General features: G+C 39.6%; 1 protein-coding gene across 2 annotated transcripts in view; it reads right to left on the bottom strand.

The window, feature by feature from the left end:
- Window positions 1-17321, bottom strand: part of myo1ea (myosin IEa) — a 153352-nt gene that overhangs the window by 45525 nt on the left and 90506 nt on the right. For both annotated transcript variants that reach the window (XM_060852773.1, XM_060852774.1), the window contains exons 10-14: window positions 14047-14243; window positions 12439-12519; window positions 10190-10276; window positions 8104-8190; window positions 3369-3536 (exon numbers count right to left, since the gene is read on the bottom strand). In XM_060852773.1, the coding sequence (XP_060708756.1) occupies window positions 3369-3536; window positions 8104-8190; window positions 10190-10276; window positions 12439-12519; window positions 14047-14243 (620 nt within the window). The remainder of the gene's footprint in view (window positions 1-3368; window positions 3537-8103; window positions 8191-10189; window positions 10277-12438; window positions 12520-14046; window positions 14244-17321) is intronic.

Raw genomic sequence — 17321 nt, 5'->3', positions numbered from 1 at the left:
AATGTCTCAACATTATGACAAAATGGGCTCAAAGTGAGATGGACAAATTATCGCTATTTTGAACAATTGGGAGTAAGCTCCTTCCAGTCATTAATATTAATGTTGCTGCATTTAAAGGAGCTGCATTTAAAGGAAAGGATAAGAGTGTCTTTGAAGTGTTTTCTTTGCCCTCCCCTGGAACGCTGACCATTTGAAAGTTGAGAAAACAGGACCTGGAGAGAAAACTCTTTTCGTCCATCAGTACACAGTGTCCAGCCCATTCAAATGAAGCTCTTTTCTGCCTATGGACTGCGCACTAAACACTGAACTGTTGAGCTTTAGCTAGAAACAGTTTCCTGTTTTTGTTTAGACAGGAACTGCTGACTAAATGAGAGATGAGATTGGCTGCTTCTAATCTGCGTGATCCAAATGGAAATTTCTTCACAAAGAGGGTTTGATGATTATCAGGATCGGGCTGCATTAACAAGCAGCCTTTCCATTTGTCTGTCTGCTGATACACAATGGTCTGGAAATCCCCCAAAGAATTCATAATTCTCCTTCAACAATTTTAAGAATTTCCCTTGGTATTTATTGACTGTGTTTATACATTCACATTGACTACATCCCTACAGGTCAATAACCACTTACTGCATAAACCACTGATCGGAAAGCTTCTAATAAATAAGATGCAATATAAGAGACAGTCAGGAATAACAATTTCAGGTACATTTTGTTTTATAATTTACAACGCAAGTGGTAAGACAAGGGGTCTTGTAGTGCAATGGTAGTGTCCCTACCTCTGGAGCAGAAGGTAAGAGGTGTGTAATAACATCTCTATTATGGATTCATTAAGATAATATCTGCATGTTGGAATGGATCAGGGCTGCTGTGGCACAGTGTTAGTTTGAGTCTGACTTTGATTTATCGTCACATGCACTGAGATAGAGTGAAAAGTGGTTTTTTTTGCGTGCTCTACAGACAGGTTATACCATACGAAATGCATCAGGATAGCAGAACTGAGTGCAGAAAACAGTGTTACAGCTACAGAGAAGGTGCAGAGAGAGAAATCAACATTAATATTTAAGAGGTGTGTTCAAAAGTCAGATGACAGCAGGGAAGAAACTGTTCTTGATTCTGTTCGTAAGCAAATTCAAACTTTTATATCTTCTGTCCAAGGAAGAGGGTTGAAGAGAGTGTAACTGGGCTGGGAGGGGGCTGTGATAATGTTGGTTGCTTTCCTGAGGCAACAGGAAGTGTAGATGGAGTCAATAAATGGGAAACTGGTTTGCATGATGGAATAGAGTGTGTTCATGACTCTCCATAGGTTTTTGTGGTTTTGGGAAGAGCATTGTCAAATCCACGCTGTTTTGCATCCAGATAGATGCTTCTACAATATATCTATAAAAAATGGTGTAACAGACTTTGTGGATATGCTGAATTTCTGTAGCCTCCTAAGGAAGCAGAAGCATTGTCCTTTTTTGACCATCACGCCAATGTGGGTGGACTAGCACAGATGTTTGGTGATCATCACTTCCAGGAACTTGGGTGCTGTCAACCATTTCTACCTCTGCATTATTGATGCAGACAGGGCATGCCATCCACTCTGCTTCTAAGTCAATGACCAGCTCCTCCATGTTGCTGATATTGATGGAGAGACTGGTGTCTTTCCACCATGCCGTTAAGCACTCAATCTCTTTCCTGTACTCTGTCTCATCGTTGTTTGAGATCCGACCTACAATGATAATGTTGTCAGCAAACTTGTAAATGAAGTTGGGGCAGAATTTGGCCACACAGTCGTGAGTGTTTAAGGAGTACGGTAGGGGGCTGAGTACACAGCCTTGCAAGGTACTGGTGTTGAGGATGATTGTGGAGGAGGGGTTATCACCTATCCTTACTGATTGCGGTCTACGGGTCAGGAAGTTGAAGATCCAGTTACAAAGGGGGAAGCTGAGGCCTAGAACTCAGAGTTTAGAAATTAGTTTGTTTGGAATTATGGTGCTAAAAGCACAGCTGTAGTCAACAAGTAGAAGCCTGACATAGGGTATCACTGTCATCCAGATGTTACAGGGATGAGCGTAGGGCCAGGGAGATGGTGTTTGCTGTTGCAATGATAGGCAAATTGCAAAGGACCAAGGCATTCTAGGAGGGTGGAGTTGATGTGAGCCATGACTAACCTCTCAAAGCACTTCAAAATTATATCCCACCAGAAGTCCAAACATCCTTGACCATTGCCATATAACCATCAAAGATGCCTACCACTCCATTCCCCATCTGCGATTCAGAAAATCAGATCAAAACGCTGTGCTCCTCCTCCTGGCTTACAAGCAGAACTTGAAGCGTGAGGGACCCAGTACTGGAAGAGGGCAATGGAAGGGCTTCTACAGGACTGCTTAGAGTCGGTGTGAACTGGTCCATATTCAGTGGCCAACCTAAATGGGTGTGTCACTACCGATACTGACTTCATTAGTAGAAGACTGTGTGCTGATGAAGTCTGAATGTTCCCCAACCACGAACCATGTTAGTGTCCCTACCTCTGATTCAGAAGGATTGGATTCAAGTCCCACCCACAGAGGTGTATAATTACATTTCTACAATGGGTTGATTAAGAAAATATGTAGAAGTAGTAAGGCCTGTTTGCAAAGCAAGGCAGGAAAGGTAAGGAATAAAATATTCAGAGCAAGAAGTAAAGAAGATAATAATCACTAAATCACAACAAACTGGGGTTTTAAAAACCTGTGGGTGGGAGGTGATGACTACTCTGGGAGGTAGAGAGTTCAGCAGTTTTGGATTCTGAGAACAGCGGGTTGTTAGGAAAACAGAATTTTACAGTAACCTGCACAATTGCTTAGCCATTCATGCTGCTATAGACTGGAACTTCTCTGAAGAATGCGAGTGTCTGAAACTTCCTTGTAAATGTCAGCTTTTGTGTAGTTTGCATATTGATGATCATGCAAGGTTTTATCGATGTACCACTGTCGACTTCTTCAGTGATAGGTCTGCTCCCCTTCAGAGTATTCTAGTTTGGAGAAAGAGAGAGAAGATGCCTGCACATGGATACGATCCACTGCATATAAAAGAACAATGATGGGAATGAGTTTGTAAACCAGGATAATGTCTGTCATGGACACTGGAGCAGCGTTTGGACTGTCTCAACCTAGTTTTAATGATATATCATTGAGGATTAGGCTACAGTTTCTACTTTCACCTAACCACTACTTCTTGTTTCACCTCAGTTTTCTTTTTTATGGAGGGCCCTGATCCGATGGTCTTTGGCCTTCACTAGGATTCACAATGTCTTGACACCAGTATGATGTTAATAATTCAAGACACAGCAACATAGAACTAAAGTAAATTTGGACAGTAATGCCAATGATATCATGTCTGGTTACCTTGCCTGCATAGTGATGAATGATAAAGCCCTGATTCCAGCTATTGAAGTGTTCGTGGGTTCCAATTTGCATCTGCAACTTCTGTAACAGTGTCTGATCTGCCCCCTCTCCTGTTGCATGCATCGTCGCACATACGTCATCCAAAATACTCAAAATTCCTGGTGGATTCTGTAAATAAATACATACAATCACAGACTGTAGGATATACATCACAGAATGATGACACTGTCTGGTCGTCAGCATTACTATTAAAAATGGCACAGGTTGAACAATATGGCTTGTAATGTTATACCACTGTTTTAGGGAATAAGAAAGCCATTATTCCAAAAGAACTTGAATTTTATTATTGTTCCTAGCAGAGATTAACACAGTCTTTTTTCAAAACCTGCCAAAGCATTTTTATTTGTGTGTGCTTCATAATTCCACCACCTTTATACTAAAAAGATTGCCAAAATGTCTTACTTTCATTTGATGTTATGGTGTGCATGGTGCCCTGTAGATTTTGAACCATGTACCCAACAGCACATTAAATCTCTCCAAATTCATTACGTTCCAAGAGTAGTCTGGCTCTCTCTGATCTGTACCTGGCCTTCCAGATGATCCCTTATGCTATTCCTCATCAGAAACTCGAGTACTTCACCACATTTGAGAGGAAACACAGGTCTATAATGTAAGGACTAGAATGGGCTTCATCTCTAAAGACAGTTGACATATGGGCCACTCAGCTCCTGACCTCATCACAGCCGTGTTTCAAACATGGACAAAAGAGCTGAAATGGAGAGGGGAGGTGAGAGTAAATGTCCTTGATATGAAGACTGCACTTGATTCAAGTGGCATCAAGAAACCCTAGCAAAATTGGAATTAATGAGAATCAGAAGAAATAACTGTCAGCTGGTTGGAGACATATCTGGCACATAGGAAGACAGCTGTGGTTATTGGAGGTCATTTATCTCAGCCATAAGACATCTCAGGGTAATGTCCTGAGCCCAACCATCATCTGCTGCTTCAACATCCTTTGCTCCATCATAAAGTCAGAAATGGGGACGTTAACCACCATTCGTGACCATTTAACAATGCTCAGCATATTCGTGACTCCTTAGACCCTGAAACAGTCCATGTTCAAGGGCAACTAGATCTGGATAATATCCAGGCTTGGGCTGACAAGTGGCAAGTAACATTTGCACTACATAAACGCTGGACAATGACATGTCCAATAAGAGACAATCTAATCAATACTCCTTGATATTCAATAGTGTTATCATCACTGATCCCCCACTATCAACATCCTGAGAGTTACCATTGTCCAGATCCTCAACTGGACGAGTCATATAAATATGGTGGCTACAAAAGCAGGTCAGAGGTGAGGAATATTGCAGTGAGTAACTCATCTCCAGATAGCCCAAATTCTTTCCATCATCTACAAGGTACAAGTCAGGAATGTGGTAGAATGCTCCACACTTGCCTGGATGGGTGCCGCTCCAATAACAGACAAGGTGCTTAACACCATCCAAGAAAATACAGACTGTTTGATTCGAACCACATCCATAAACATTCAATCATTCCAATACTGATGTTCAGTCGTAACAGTGTGTACCATCTATAGGATACATTCAGAAATCCTTAGATCCTTAGACAGCACCTTCCATACCCATGATCACCACCATCTCGAAGGACCAGGGCAGCAAAACATGGGAATACCATTATTGCAAATTCCCCTCCCACTCACTGTCCTGATTTGGAAATGTATTGCCATTCTTTCAGCATTGCTCTGTTTCCTGATACACAACCCTTTATCAGTTTTTAAATTTGCATAATATTTATCTTTACTTCTAACAGAAGCTTCTTGACCTTCATTTGATTTTCCTGGCTTTCCTTATTTGGTCCCTATTCCATGATAAAACAGAGGCCTTAATATGAATTGTTTTGACATCTGATAGCAGTAATCCACCTCTGTTGTTATGGTGATGACCTTTGAACATATTTCTATCTGTCACATTCATTAAAATGGGCTTTGTGCCAATCTGCAGTGATAAACCATGCCACCTCACCACTTTCTGTTCACTTCCTCAAGCACCCAGCACCTTGCAGATTTGATCTCCACTTATTCTCTTCCTAAGCCAGGTTTCATAATGTATTGTAAAGTTTGTTACTTTCCTATTTGTCATCACTCTGAACTCATCATTTTATATGATATGCTCTTCATATGAATATATTTTAATCCATTCAACATGCTAATAATTGGCCCACAAGGTTGCTTCGGATAGCAACCTTGATGGTCTGAGGGTTGCTAATTACAATTTGTGCTGCAAGTTTACTACAGGCAGGGCAAGGAGCTAAGCTTCAATAAATGTAAATTACTGCGGATGCTTTGACAAAGGGTCAGTTAGACTCGAAACGTCAGCTCTTTTCTCTCCTTACAGATGCTGCCAGAACTGCTGAGATTTTCCAGCATTTTCTCTCTTTGAGCCAAGCTTCAAGACTGGCTCAAGCTAAACAGGAGTCAAACTTCATGCTGTTACCATCATTCTAAAAAGCAAACTATCAGCAAACTTAGTTAACTGACCCTTCTCAAAGAATACCTTGTCTTCCTAAAACTCAAACCAACACTAAGATTATCAAGAAATCTATGAAACTATTAACAACAGCTTGCATAACAAATGATCATCTCCATGAAAGAGTTTGTACGTTTTAACTATCCAAAAGGAAGGATGGAAAATATTAAAGCCCATAATTACTACCACTTTATTGACTGGTTCGAGTAAGGATTTCTGCCGGGTAAATAGTAATTAGAAAGGAAATATATATTTAATATATCATGTCGTATGCTGAAGATTCAGATTAAATAATTGATCTTTGTTGATTAGAGAAAGATATTACACATGACTTTGTAAATTCATACATACAGTATCTACAATTCCCTTGCTTACCTGCTGTTAATACATATATAGGCAAATGTCATTCATAAGACACCCTATTCTGTTTAAATCTTTGTAATTTATTTTTGAAAGATTTAATCTGTAGTCCAAGAAGAAAATAATAAATCAGAAATGCTTCAACACATTTATCATTGACCACCAAGAGTGATTCAGTAGCAGTACTACTGATGGAACTGGTCAGGTCCTAAAGGACATCACTGCTAGCCCGGGTCTGCATCAGGCACTGAGGGAACCAACAAGAGGGAAAAATATACTTGACTTTATTTAACCTGTCAGCTGCAGATGCACCTGTCCATGACAGTATCAGTAAGAGTGACCACTGCACAGTCCTTGTAGACATGAAGTTTTCCCTTCACACTGAGAACACCCTCCACCATGCAGAATGGCACCAACACTATGAAAAACAGGACAGACTTTGAAAAGATCTAGCAACTCAAGACTGGGCATCTATGAGACACTGTGGGCCACCATGAACTGCAACCTCATGGCCAGCAGATTACCCACTCAGCCATTAGCTTCAAGCCAAGGGATCAACCATGGTTCAAAGGAGAGTGCAGGAAAGCATACTAAAAATGAGGTGTCAATTGATTTGTGACTCCTCAAGCACTGAAGCAGATGTGGTCAAACAAGATTTGAACAATATCCGGGCTTAGGCTGACAAGTGGCAAGTATATTTGTGCCGCACAAATGCCGGGCAATGACCATCTTCAATTAGAGACTATCAAACACCTTGACATTCAATAGTGTTACCATCACTGAATCCCCGACTATCAACATCATGGGGGCTATCAGAAACTCAACTGGACTTGCTGTGTAAACACAGTGGCTACGAAAGCAGATCAAAGCCTAGGAATACTGATGTGAATAACTTTCCAAAGCCTGCCCACCATCTACAAAACACAAGTCAGGCGTGTGATGGAATACTCCCCACCTTTTGGATGGGTGCAGCTCCAACAATTCTCAAGCAGCTCTAGGCCAAAGCAACCCCCTTAAAGTGGCTTCACATCCACAAATACCCACTCTCTCCAGCACCACCCACTCTCTCCATCACTGATGCAAAGGAGCACAAGTTTGTACGATCTGCAAAATGCAATGCATAAATTCACTAAATATCCTTACATAGCACCTTCCAAGCTACAACCAGTTCCATCCAGAAGGATGGGGCAGGACATAAATGTGAACACTATCACCAGCAAGCCACTCAACATCCTGGCTTGGAAATACATAGCCATCCCTTCACTGTCACTGGGTCAAAATCCTAGAATTCCTTCCCTCTGGGGATTGTGGGTCAACCTACTGCATTGGTTTGAGAAGGTAGCTCAGCATTACCTACCCAAGCATTACTAGGGACGGGCAATAATTGTTACCCAGTCAGTGATCTCCACATCCTACGAGTGAATAAATAAATATTCCTCCTATGCTGTAGACAAGTGGCTATCACAGACTGATTGCAAATTTCAACAGAAGAATCACAGCAGAGAACACTGAAGAACACGGGTGATCACAGCAATGGCCATATAGTTACTGGAGTCCAATATTAGCCAACAGATGCCAAAAACAAATCAGAAAGTTTAAATAATTTAAAAAAGGCCAAGAGATTTATAATAGATTAAAGGAAATATTTTTATGAGAATACTTCTAAGTAAAACCAATGATTAATTGAGGGGAGAAGCATTAATTCTTTTTCAATGAACAGCATTATGGTCTTTGCTGATGAATAATGAAATATGAAACAAGATACAATTTCATATATTTGAACTTTGTTCTAAGTATATAGAAGAACCAGTTCTGATACTTACAACTTTGTTCTCTATAAGGTCACAGACTACTTTATTATTGAAATAGTCGATTGCAGTCCACTTGATTCCCTCCTGCACATATTCTTCCTGGGGGAATGAAAATTACATATTAACTGATGAGCTCATTCAGGCTGAAGAGAAATGGTTGCAGATGAACTGAAATAAAGGACATTGAATAGTAACAGTACTCACTAAAACACAGTAGTACTACAACTTATAATTGCTGGCTAACAGCCTCTGCTAAGTTTCAATTTCAAAAGTACATTTGCACATTTTCTGCTCATCAAGGTGAAGCACACTGGTGCTGATTCTAATACAATTACAATCTAACTGTTTCTTTGGCCAAACAGTCAAAAATTCTGTACTACATATGATTTTCTTTTGCAACATAATGCAAACTAAAAGTTGGTTTTTGTTAATTACATCTTGAAGAGAAGTTTTTGACTTGCCAATACAGTGAAACAGTCCAGAGAATACTTATAATTTGAATGGAAGCCCTTTTCACCAATATTGTTGGCTGTATTCAAAATTAATTGGTCTTTGTAAAGTGAATTAAAACAGAGAAAATTCATCATTTATAATTAATATACAGCAAGTTATTGTTGATAGGTGTCAAAGGCAGATATAACACTGGGCAACAAGTTATTCCTTAAATGATGAAAATTGTCTTTGTTTAATTGAGAAATTATGACGACAAAGTTAATATATTTTCTGGAAATGAAAACGTTGAAGTGTGACGAATTAAAAGGTTGATATTGAACACTAGTTCCAAAAAAGACCTGTTACAGTTCACTTTAAAACCAGAATGTGTACTGAACTAATAACATTTTGAAGAGTGTCTTGTGGCCACATTATAAAGTCCAAGACCAATCTTTGTTATATTTATCAGACCAGCAATAACAATGGATGACAGCTTAATGCATTTATATGTCTGTAAAAATAACATGCAAACAGATGAATTATTTCCAATCCTCAAGTATGTGATTCTGGAATTTTAACTATTTTTAGATCTGACCTATGCTCAAGGTCAATATGATTTAAGACTGTATGGTTGACAGGGGGAATGGAGGGGATAAAGATTCATGTCAACCTTCCTTGCATGGAAAATGGATCAAAATTAAATTGAAACAGGGACAGAAAATGAATTGAAATGGTGAAAGGTCTAGATTTTCTTTAAAGTGGCAGTTTACTGATGTGCAAACAGTTTAAAATGCTGGATTTATGGATAGATTATTTTTAATCAACCTGTTTGGACCTCTTATGACACACCTTCAAGGATGGCAGGACTTAACCTAGGGTCTATCAGTCCAGAGGCACAGACATTAGCACTGTGTCCCAAAATTTGTGGAACATAAACATCCTCTGCAAAGCAGTTAATGGCTGTAATATAATCTATTTGTCAGTTCAGCTTCATAAATATATCAAACTTTCATTTGCCAAGTTTCCAATAGCAATGCTCCCAAGCAAAACAAAAATATATTCAGTGATACGATCCTTACAATAAATATGATTAAAGAGAAGATAACCGAAGTGCAGAAAAAAAGCTGGCCATTTAGTCTCATGATCTCATGGCGGCACGGTGGCACAGTGGTCAGCACTGCTGCCTCACAGTGCCGGAGACCCGGGTTCAATTCCCGACTCAGTTGACTGTGTGGAGTTTGCACATTCTCCCCGTGTCTGTGTGGGTTTTCTCCGGGTGCTCCGGTTTCCTCCCACAGTCCAAAGATGTGCAGGTTAGGTGAATTGGCCAGGATAAATTGCCCGTAGTGTTCGCTAAAGGGGTAGATGTATGGGTGGGTTGTGCTTTGGCGGGTCGGTGTGGACTTGTTAGGCCGAAGGGCCTGCTTCCACACTGTAAGTAATCTAATCTAATCTTGTAATGATACCACTTAGTGCAGTAAACTTTGGGGATAAGACCTTGAATTATAATATAAATGCAAATACGTTGGATATATTTCTGGAAGGTTGCAGAAAGAATTAGATGGAGCTATTGCTTGATGCTGCAACCAGTTCATTTAAATAAGGGGGTTATCTAAGTGGATGGGCTACTACAACAGCATAAATAATTTTGAAATGTTAGCCATACCTGCTCAGCTTTCAGAGTGAGCTCAATAAATATCTGCTGGAGCTTTTCATTCACAAAGTTGATGCAAAACTGCTCAAAGCCATTTTTCTACAAATACACAGGGGAACATCTTGAAAATGAAGACATTAGCAGCACATAAACACTTTCAGTAAAACTTAGAAATTAGTATTAGGTATAAAGACTGGTCAAACAGCAGATTTCGAGTCCAGCATTTCTCTTAGTCCTCCAGCGAGCAGACAGGCCTTTTCACCCAAATTGCTCCATGTCAACCAAGATGGCCTTCCACTTCAAACCCGTTTCCTTGCACTATGCCCATCTCCTTCTATCCATGTATTTGTCCAAATGCCTTTGCAATGTTGTTAATGTACCCACCTCAAAGGCTGGCAGCTCATTCCATATGCATACTACCCTCTATGTAAAACAGATGCCCCTCAGGTTCACTTTTATTCTTTCTCCTCTAACCTTAAACTGATGCTCTTTGGTCTTTGATTCCCCAACCCTGGGAAAAGGACTGAGTGCATTCACCCTATCCATGCCTCTTATGATCTTACACACCTCTATTACGTCCCCACCTAATCTCCTATGCTCTAAAGAAAAAAAATCCTAGCCCTATAACTCAGACCCTTGAGTCTGGAAACATCCTTGTAAATTTCTTCGGCACTCTTTCCAGTTTAATAATATCCTTCTTGTAGCAAGGTGACCAGAACTGAACACGATACTCCAAATGTGGCCTCACCAACATTCTGTATAACTGCACCATCATTCCCAACTTCTATACTCAGTGCTCTGACTGATGAAGGCCAGTGTGCCAAAAGCTGCCTTCACTGCCCTGTCTACCTGTGATTCCACTTTCAGAGAATTGTGTTCCTGAACTCCAAGGCCCCTCTGTTCCACAAACTCCTTAAGGCCCTACCATTCACCATGAAACGCCTACCTCAATTCAACTTTCCAAAATGCAAGACCTCACGTGTATATTAAACTCCATTTGCAATAATCTTGCAGTTTTAAAATCAAATATCCAAGATTTTAAAACTGGAGAATAAAGGGATCTTACAAATATATTAAGATTCTGATTTTCAAGCATGGTTTGGGACATTTCCAACCCTAAAGTGGGAAAAACTGGTCTGGGAGGTTGGATTTTCATTGCAGAATGGTGGGGTTCCTCGAGGGATGGGTTGGGTGACCCTGGAATGAGAGTGGAGGGTGTAGGCTCTAGATGTGGGCCAGACCCTCATGACACCATCACTGTTGAAGATGAATATAAAACTAATAAAGGCAAAAACAGCCCTTCAGCTTTCATAGCCCATTACTCCTCCACAGTCTCACCATAACTCACCTAACACTATGCACACACCCCCAATGTTCCCTCATCTTCCATGCCATTCTATGCCTCTGTATACACCTCCATTATGTCTCATACACTTTTTACCAACACATGTCCTAGCCTCATAATCTCAATTCCACCTAATGCTCTTTTGCTCCTGTACCCACCCTCATTATGCTAACTCATGTGAGCCACTTACCTGCAAAGACCCTTTATAGCTATTATGCCAACTTAATGTCAACTCATGTTAACCCGTGCCCCACCCATCACCCTTTGCTCTTCATTCTCCCATAGATCCAAAATAGGCAGACTTCAGGAACCATGCTGATATAAAATAAAGTTAGCTGAGTAATGACAGTTATTGCAAAACTGATTGATACAAAAAAATTCAAAACATTTTGAAATTTCTCTCACTAATGTTGTATGAAAACAAACATGTCTATTCTGTAAGAATGCGAATTGGTCATCAAACCATTCACTTCACAGGCACCCCACTTTGAAAATAGATTGGAAAATTAGACATGCAGCACAAATCCTACAATTGCTTACAGGATGCTCTGGTATGGTGAAAATTTCAGAAGTGGCTGGAAATTGGAAGTCCCGCTCGTAAATATGGCACTTCCTAGTTTTGCAGGGTCACATGAGGCTCTCTGACATGGTGACCATCTGGGCTGCAGTGGCCACCTATTAATAAGATTAATTGTTTCGACTCAAGAGAAAATACCAACTTATTTGACATTCAAAATTACTAGCTGGATAAAAATACTTACTGAACACAGGGAACTGAAATATTTTGAGACATGCCAAGGAGAATTTAAAGTTACTTGTGGTGATTTTGTTCATAAATACTGTATTTGATGCTTAAATTTACTTGAACAATAGTGTGAAAATTAACTGCACTGAAACAAGTAAACTAAAGTCATACTTGAAAAATCTCGAAGCCATAAATATCTAGAACACCAATGTTGTACTCCTCATGGTCTTTCTCCATGGCTTTGTTAATGGACTGGAAAAAATACAAAATATTGGTGATTACACATGTTGTGGAAAAATATTTTGGTGTTGAAATATAGCTGCACAATTTAGTTACCATGCTGATGTGAAATTCCTCATGTTTCGTATTAATAAAGACATCTTCAATATTACAGCATAGAATGGAATTTCAATGCTCAGACGTTACATCAGCCTGGTTGTAATTATAATAAAAGCTTATCTGCAATAGACCCTCTGCCAACTTAATAATAAAATCTTATTAATAATGTAGTAAAATCAAGAAAAATGTTAACAAAATAACTGACATCTTTTTGTCAGTCATCTTGCGATTAAAATGTTTTTGGTTTGAAACAGTCAACACTGAAGCTATCCAAAAGCAACCCTGAAATCATAACAAGGAGCTAAGTTATCAGCAGAACCACTATTAAAAGTGTGAAATAAGAAATACTCATGAGGAATCAGTACAAAAAAAAGCTTTCCCTTTCCCTCAGACACTCTTCCTTCTTGGTGCTGTACAGATCTAAAGGTGCAAGAAACCATAAACCCAAGTTAGCTAGCACATGTGGATCTCAGCAAATTCAGACATCATCATTAGACCAATGAACTGTAAGGGACATGACAACCAATCACAATCTTGTTTTCTCCTGAGAGAAAAACATATTTCTGCTGGAGTGGGGCCCACAGTACAGCAGTCAGGAGCCATTTTTCTGACTGACCCTAGTCCTCACCTTGACAAGTGGAAAATCTCACATACTGTAGAGAATTGGATTTGAATGCTTTTAATCAAATAGTTAACTCCTTGTTTACAGAAAGCTTAATTTCAAGCAATACTCTGTACTTAATTTGTTTTTATCAATAACTCGTGCTCCAAAACTACTGGTTTAATGGCTTAATATGTTAGATTCAAGTTTGGATCTAAAATATTTAATTGGAGCAACCTAAGAGTTAATTGCATCTTCTATGTTGCTTCTATTGAGTATTTCTTTAATGCTGTAACAATGAGAAACCTGGTACATGAGATAATTTACTGAAGGGAGAATCGTTTGTTTAGTCAAACAATCTGACTGCCTGTGACAGTAACACATGTGCCAAAAAACATCTGCGATGGAGGCAAAGATAATACAGAACAATGCTGTTCAGTAAAAAGCACTTCGATCAATCTATGGGATTCAATTCAAGAGGAAGGACAGTTTAGGACAATCCTTTTGTTTAGAAGACTTCCTCGGGGTCTGTGTGAAATAAATGCTGTCACAAATGCTTTAGTAACAATTACATTATAATGAGAAACTGTCCCACTGTGTTTATCGCTCAATGTTCATCCAACATTTCAAGCACCGTTTTCACAACCTATCTGCTGATTAGATTCGAAATAATGTTCTAAAACAGCTCCCTGAGTCCCCATGAAAAACAATGTAGCTCCACGACAATAGGCAACGTCTGGATACTGCTCCTTTAAATATTTAACAGCATGATCTCACTTTACCATTGTTAGAAACCACATTAATCTCTGTGCAGAGACAAAGTCCCCAGCTGTACTTACATCTACTAAATAGTCAAAAATGCGTGCGTGAAGAGCCTTGGAAAGTGCATCCCTTGTGTAACATGCCTGCTCCACATTTAACGTCACATTAATGCTTTCAGACCTTCCTCCCCATTTGCTGTCCATTTTCCGGCTGGTCAATTTTTCCTTTAATCGTTCTTGATCAATACCAAGTAGGAAAGCTGGGAATGCTAGGACTGTGGTATAAATAATCAGAGTTACTTATTTGCTCAATAAAGGAATTTTGCTCATCTTATGTATAGAGAAGTCTTGGCTCCTTTGCATTCACAAGTCTTAATTTATGGATTTACAAAAATTCAGCAATGATTAGAAAAAAGGCAAATATCTGATTTATTCTGAAGCCTTAATTGATAAGGCTTACAATATCCTCTACACAAAGATATTTTACTGTGCTTTCATTTACAATAACATGGTTTAGCCATGATGTGGAGGAGCCAATGTTGGACTGGGGTGGATAAAGTTAAAAATCACACAACACCAGGTTATAGTCCAATAGGTTTATTTGGAAGCACAAGCTTTCGGAGCGTTGCTTCTTTACCAGGCTTCATCAACCACCTGATTAAGAAGCAGTGCTCCAAAAGCTATTGCTTCCATATAAACCTGTTGGACTATAACCTGGTGTTGTGTGATTTTTAACTATGATTTAGATAGTTTTTTTACAAAACAAGCTAGACTATTGACAAGATAAATTCAGCCTAAAATGACATTAGTATGCTGCCAAAGTGTTTGCCTAAAATACCATCCCGCGCTTTATGGTATCTACCATCTCTGCTAGAGGGTGGCACAAGACAATGGTTGTGCCTTTAGAGACAAAGAATAACTGCAGATGCTGGAATCCAAGGTAGACAGGCAGGAGGCTGGGAGAACACAGCAAGCCAGGCAGCATCAAGAGCTGGAGAAGGCCACCTGAAACATCGACTTCTCCACCACCTGACGTTGCCTGGTTTGCTGTGTTCTTCCAGTCTCCTGATTGTCTGCCAATCCTCCTTTGACTATACTGTGTCTACGGCCTGTCCAATAGTTTCACTGGTGAGTCTAAATAGTAGAGGCACTTGTCTTAGCTAACAAGATAATTTAGTGCATAATTGCAATAACTACAGTTTACTTTACTAGTCATAATTACCAAGGACACTCGTAAATTGTACAGATTACGCTTGCTCTCCATAAAGACTGGCACAGAACTCCCTGTCTCCAACTAAAGTCTGTCACATTGGGTGGAATTAATGCAACTTTAACATTACGATTCCCGCCTCAGGCAACTGTCTGTGTGGAGTTTTCACATTCTCTTCGTGTCTGCGTGGGTTTCCTCCAGGTGCTCTGGTTTCCTCCCACAATCCAAAGATGTGCAGGTTAGGTGAATTGGCCATGTTAAATTGCCCATAGTGTTAGGTGCATTAGTCAGGGGTAAATATAGGGGAATGGGTCTGAGTGGGTCACTCTTCGGAGGGTCGGTGTGGACTTGTTGGGCCAAAGGGCCTGTTCCACACTGTAGGGAATCTAATCTCTGAATCTAATCATTACACGATACATTATTTTATTGGGGATATTAGCTTGTTTAAAGTGTTTATTATAACACTTCTACTGGAATAGTGAGAGGAATTAAAGATAAGCAATTTAGGCTCTTGAAAGTTTACATCCTTCAGAGTAGTTTTGCAGGCCAAATGATGGGTTCAGGCAAATTGGGAGACTTTTTCTTAATAACACATTGTGTTAAATATCTCTGGAAATCATAGAATTCAGCACAGAAGCAGACCTTTCAGCCCACTGTACCTGTTCTAAATCTGTGAAATGAATTATTGAATTTGTTGCACTCCTCTGACTTTCAATATAGCTGTGCACATTTTTCCTTTTGAAAATTACTATTAAATCTGCTTCCCAAACAGATTGTTCTGGTATAACGCGCGTTTCATCAACGCAAATTGGTTATAACATGATTGATGAATAGTGGACACTGTTTGGATAATGCAAACTTTCTACTGAATGTGTGTAGCATTTTCTATTGTGTTTCTCCACAGCGTGATTTTCTATAGTGCGAGGTTGCAGTGGAACCAGGTCGTGTTATTCCAGAACACACTGTACTATATCAGGCAATAAATTCCCACCACCCTAACTCAATGCATGAAAAAATTTTCTGGTTACTCTTTTGCCAATTACCTTAAATCTGAACATTCTGGTTACTGGCCATTCTGCCAATGGAAACAGTTTCTTATTGATTTTATCAAAACCCTTCTTAGTTCTGTATATCTGTATTAAAGTTCAACTATCCTTCTCTGCTCTGAGGAAAACAATCCCAGCTTTAGTGGTCTCTTTACATAGCAGAAGTGCATCATCCCTGGAACCATTCCAGTAAATCTCTTGCGCACCCTGTCAAAAGTCTTGACATCTATCCTAAGTAGTGGTGCACAATCTTGGACACAATAATCCAGCTGGGTCCTGAACAGTTATTCGGAAAGAATATAAAGAAAGTAAGAACTAAAATGTAATGTGAGCGACAAGAGCACAGCTCCATGATGGTCCAGTGCCTGTATATGCAGTGGTTGGTGCGGAAGTTAATGCTTAATCTGAATGAGCTTGAAATATCTTGCTGAGATTGGGGTAGAGAACATACATTCGGCCTCAAAGCTCATTGCTCCAATCTAGTCATTAGCTATGTATGGGCTTTTGGTGAGGCTTATACTCATACATAGGCTCATACATGACAAACATAATGTGGATGAGACACTAGAGGGCTATAGGGCTCTACACAGTGATTAATTTGCAGGTTTCATCACATGACCCACCCTCTCTCAATTAGTTCAACCACACATCCATCCGTGTGACACACTGCTTTCCTTCACCAACTGGAAAACAGAATAACCTATTACCCAATTGGATGATGTCAGCTAAAGAGCCTTTATTTCCCTTTTTTCAACAATACTTTATCTGGTAAAGGGAAACATCCAAAAAAAAATATATTTTTGAAAGTCTGCATAATTTTTCTCCAAAGTTGCACACAACAATATCTCCAATTCCTGGAGACTGCAAGTCAATCCTGGAGGGCCTGCTACTCTAGGGGACTTCTGTTCTCTCTTTGAGCTAGTGCCATCCAGCAAAGCAAGCAAATAGTTGGAGGAAATTCAAGACAGCATTTGACAAATATTTAAGTAGGAACAAAATACAGGATGACAGGAAAAAGCAGGGAAATGGCACTAAATCATATTGCTCGTTCTGTGTGAACATGTTTTAAAATGCATCACTTTTCCAGGCCTGTTATG

The sequence above is a fragment of the Hemiscyllium ocellatum genome, chromosome 39 (genome assembly GCF_020745735.1).
Source record: "Hemiscyllium ocellatum isolate sHemOce1 chromosome 39, sHemOce1.pat.X.cur, whole genome shotgun sequence".
Taxonomy (NCBI): domain Eukaryota; kingdom Metazoa; phylum Chordata; class Chondrichthyes; order Orectolobiformes; family Hemiscylliidae; genus Hemiscyllium; species Hemiscyllium ocellatum.
This window is presented reverse-complemented; position numbering and strand designations above follow the sequence as displayed.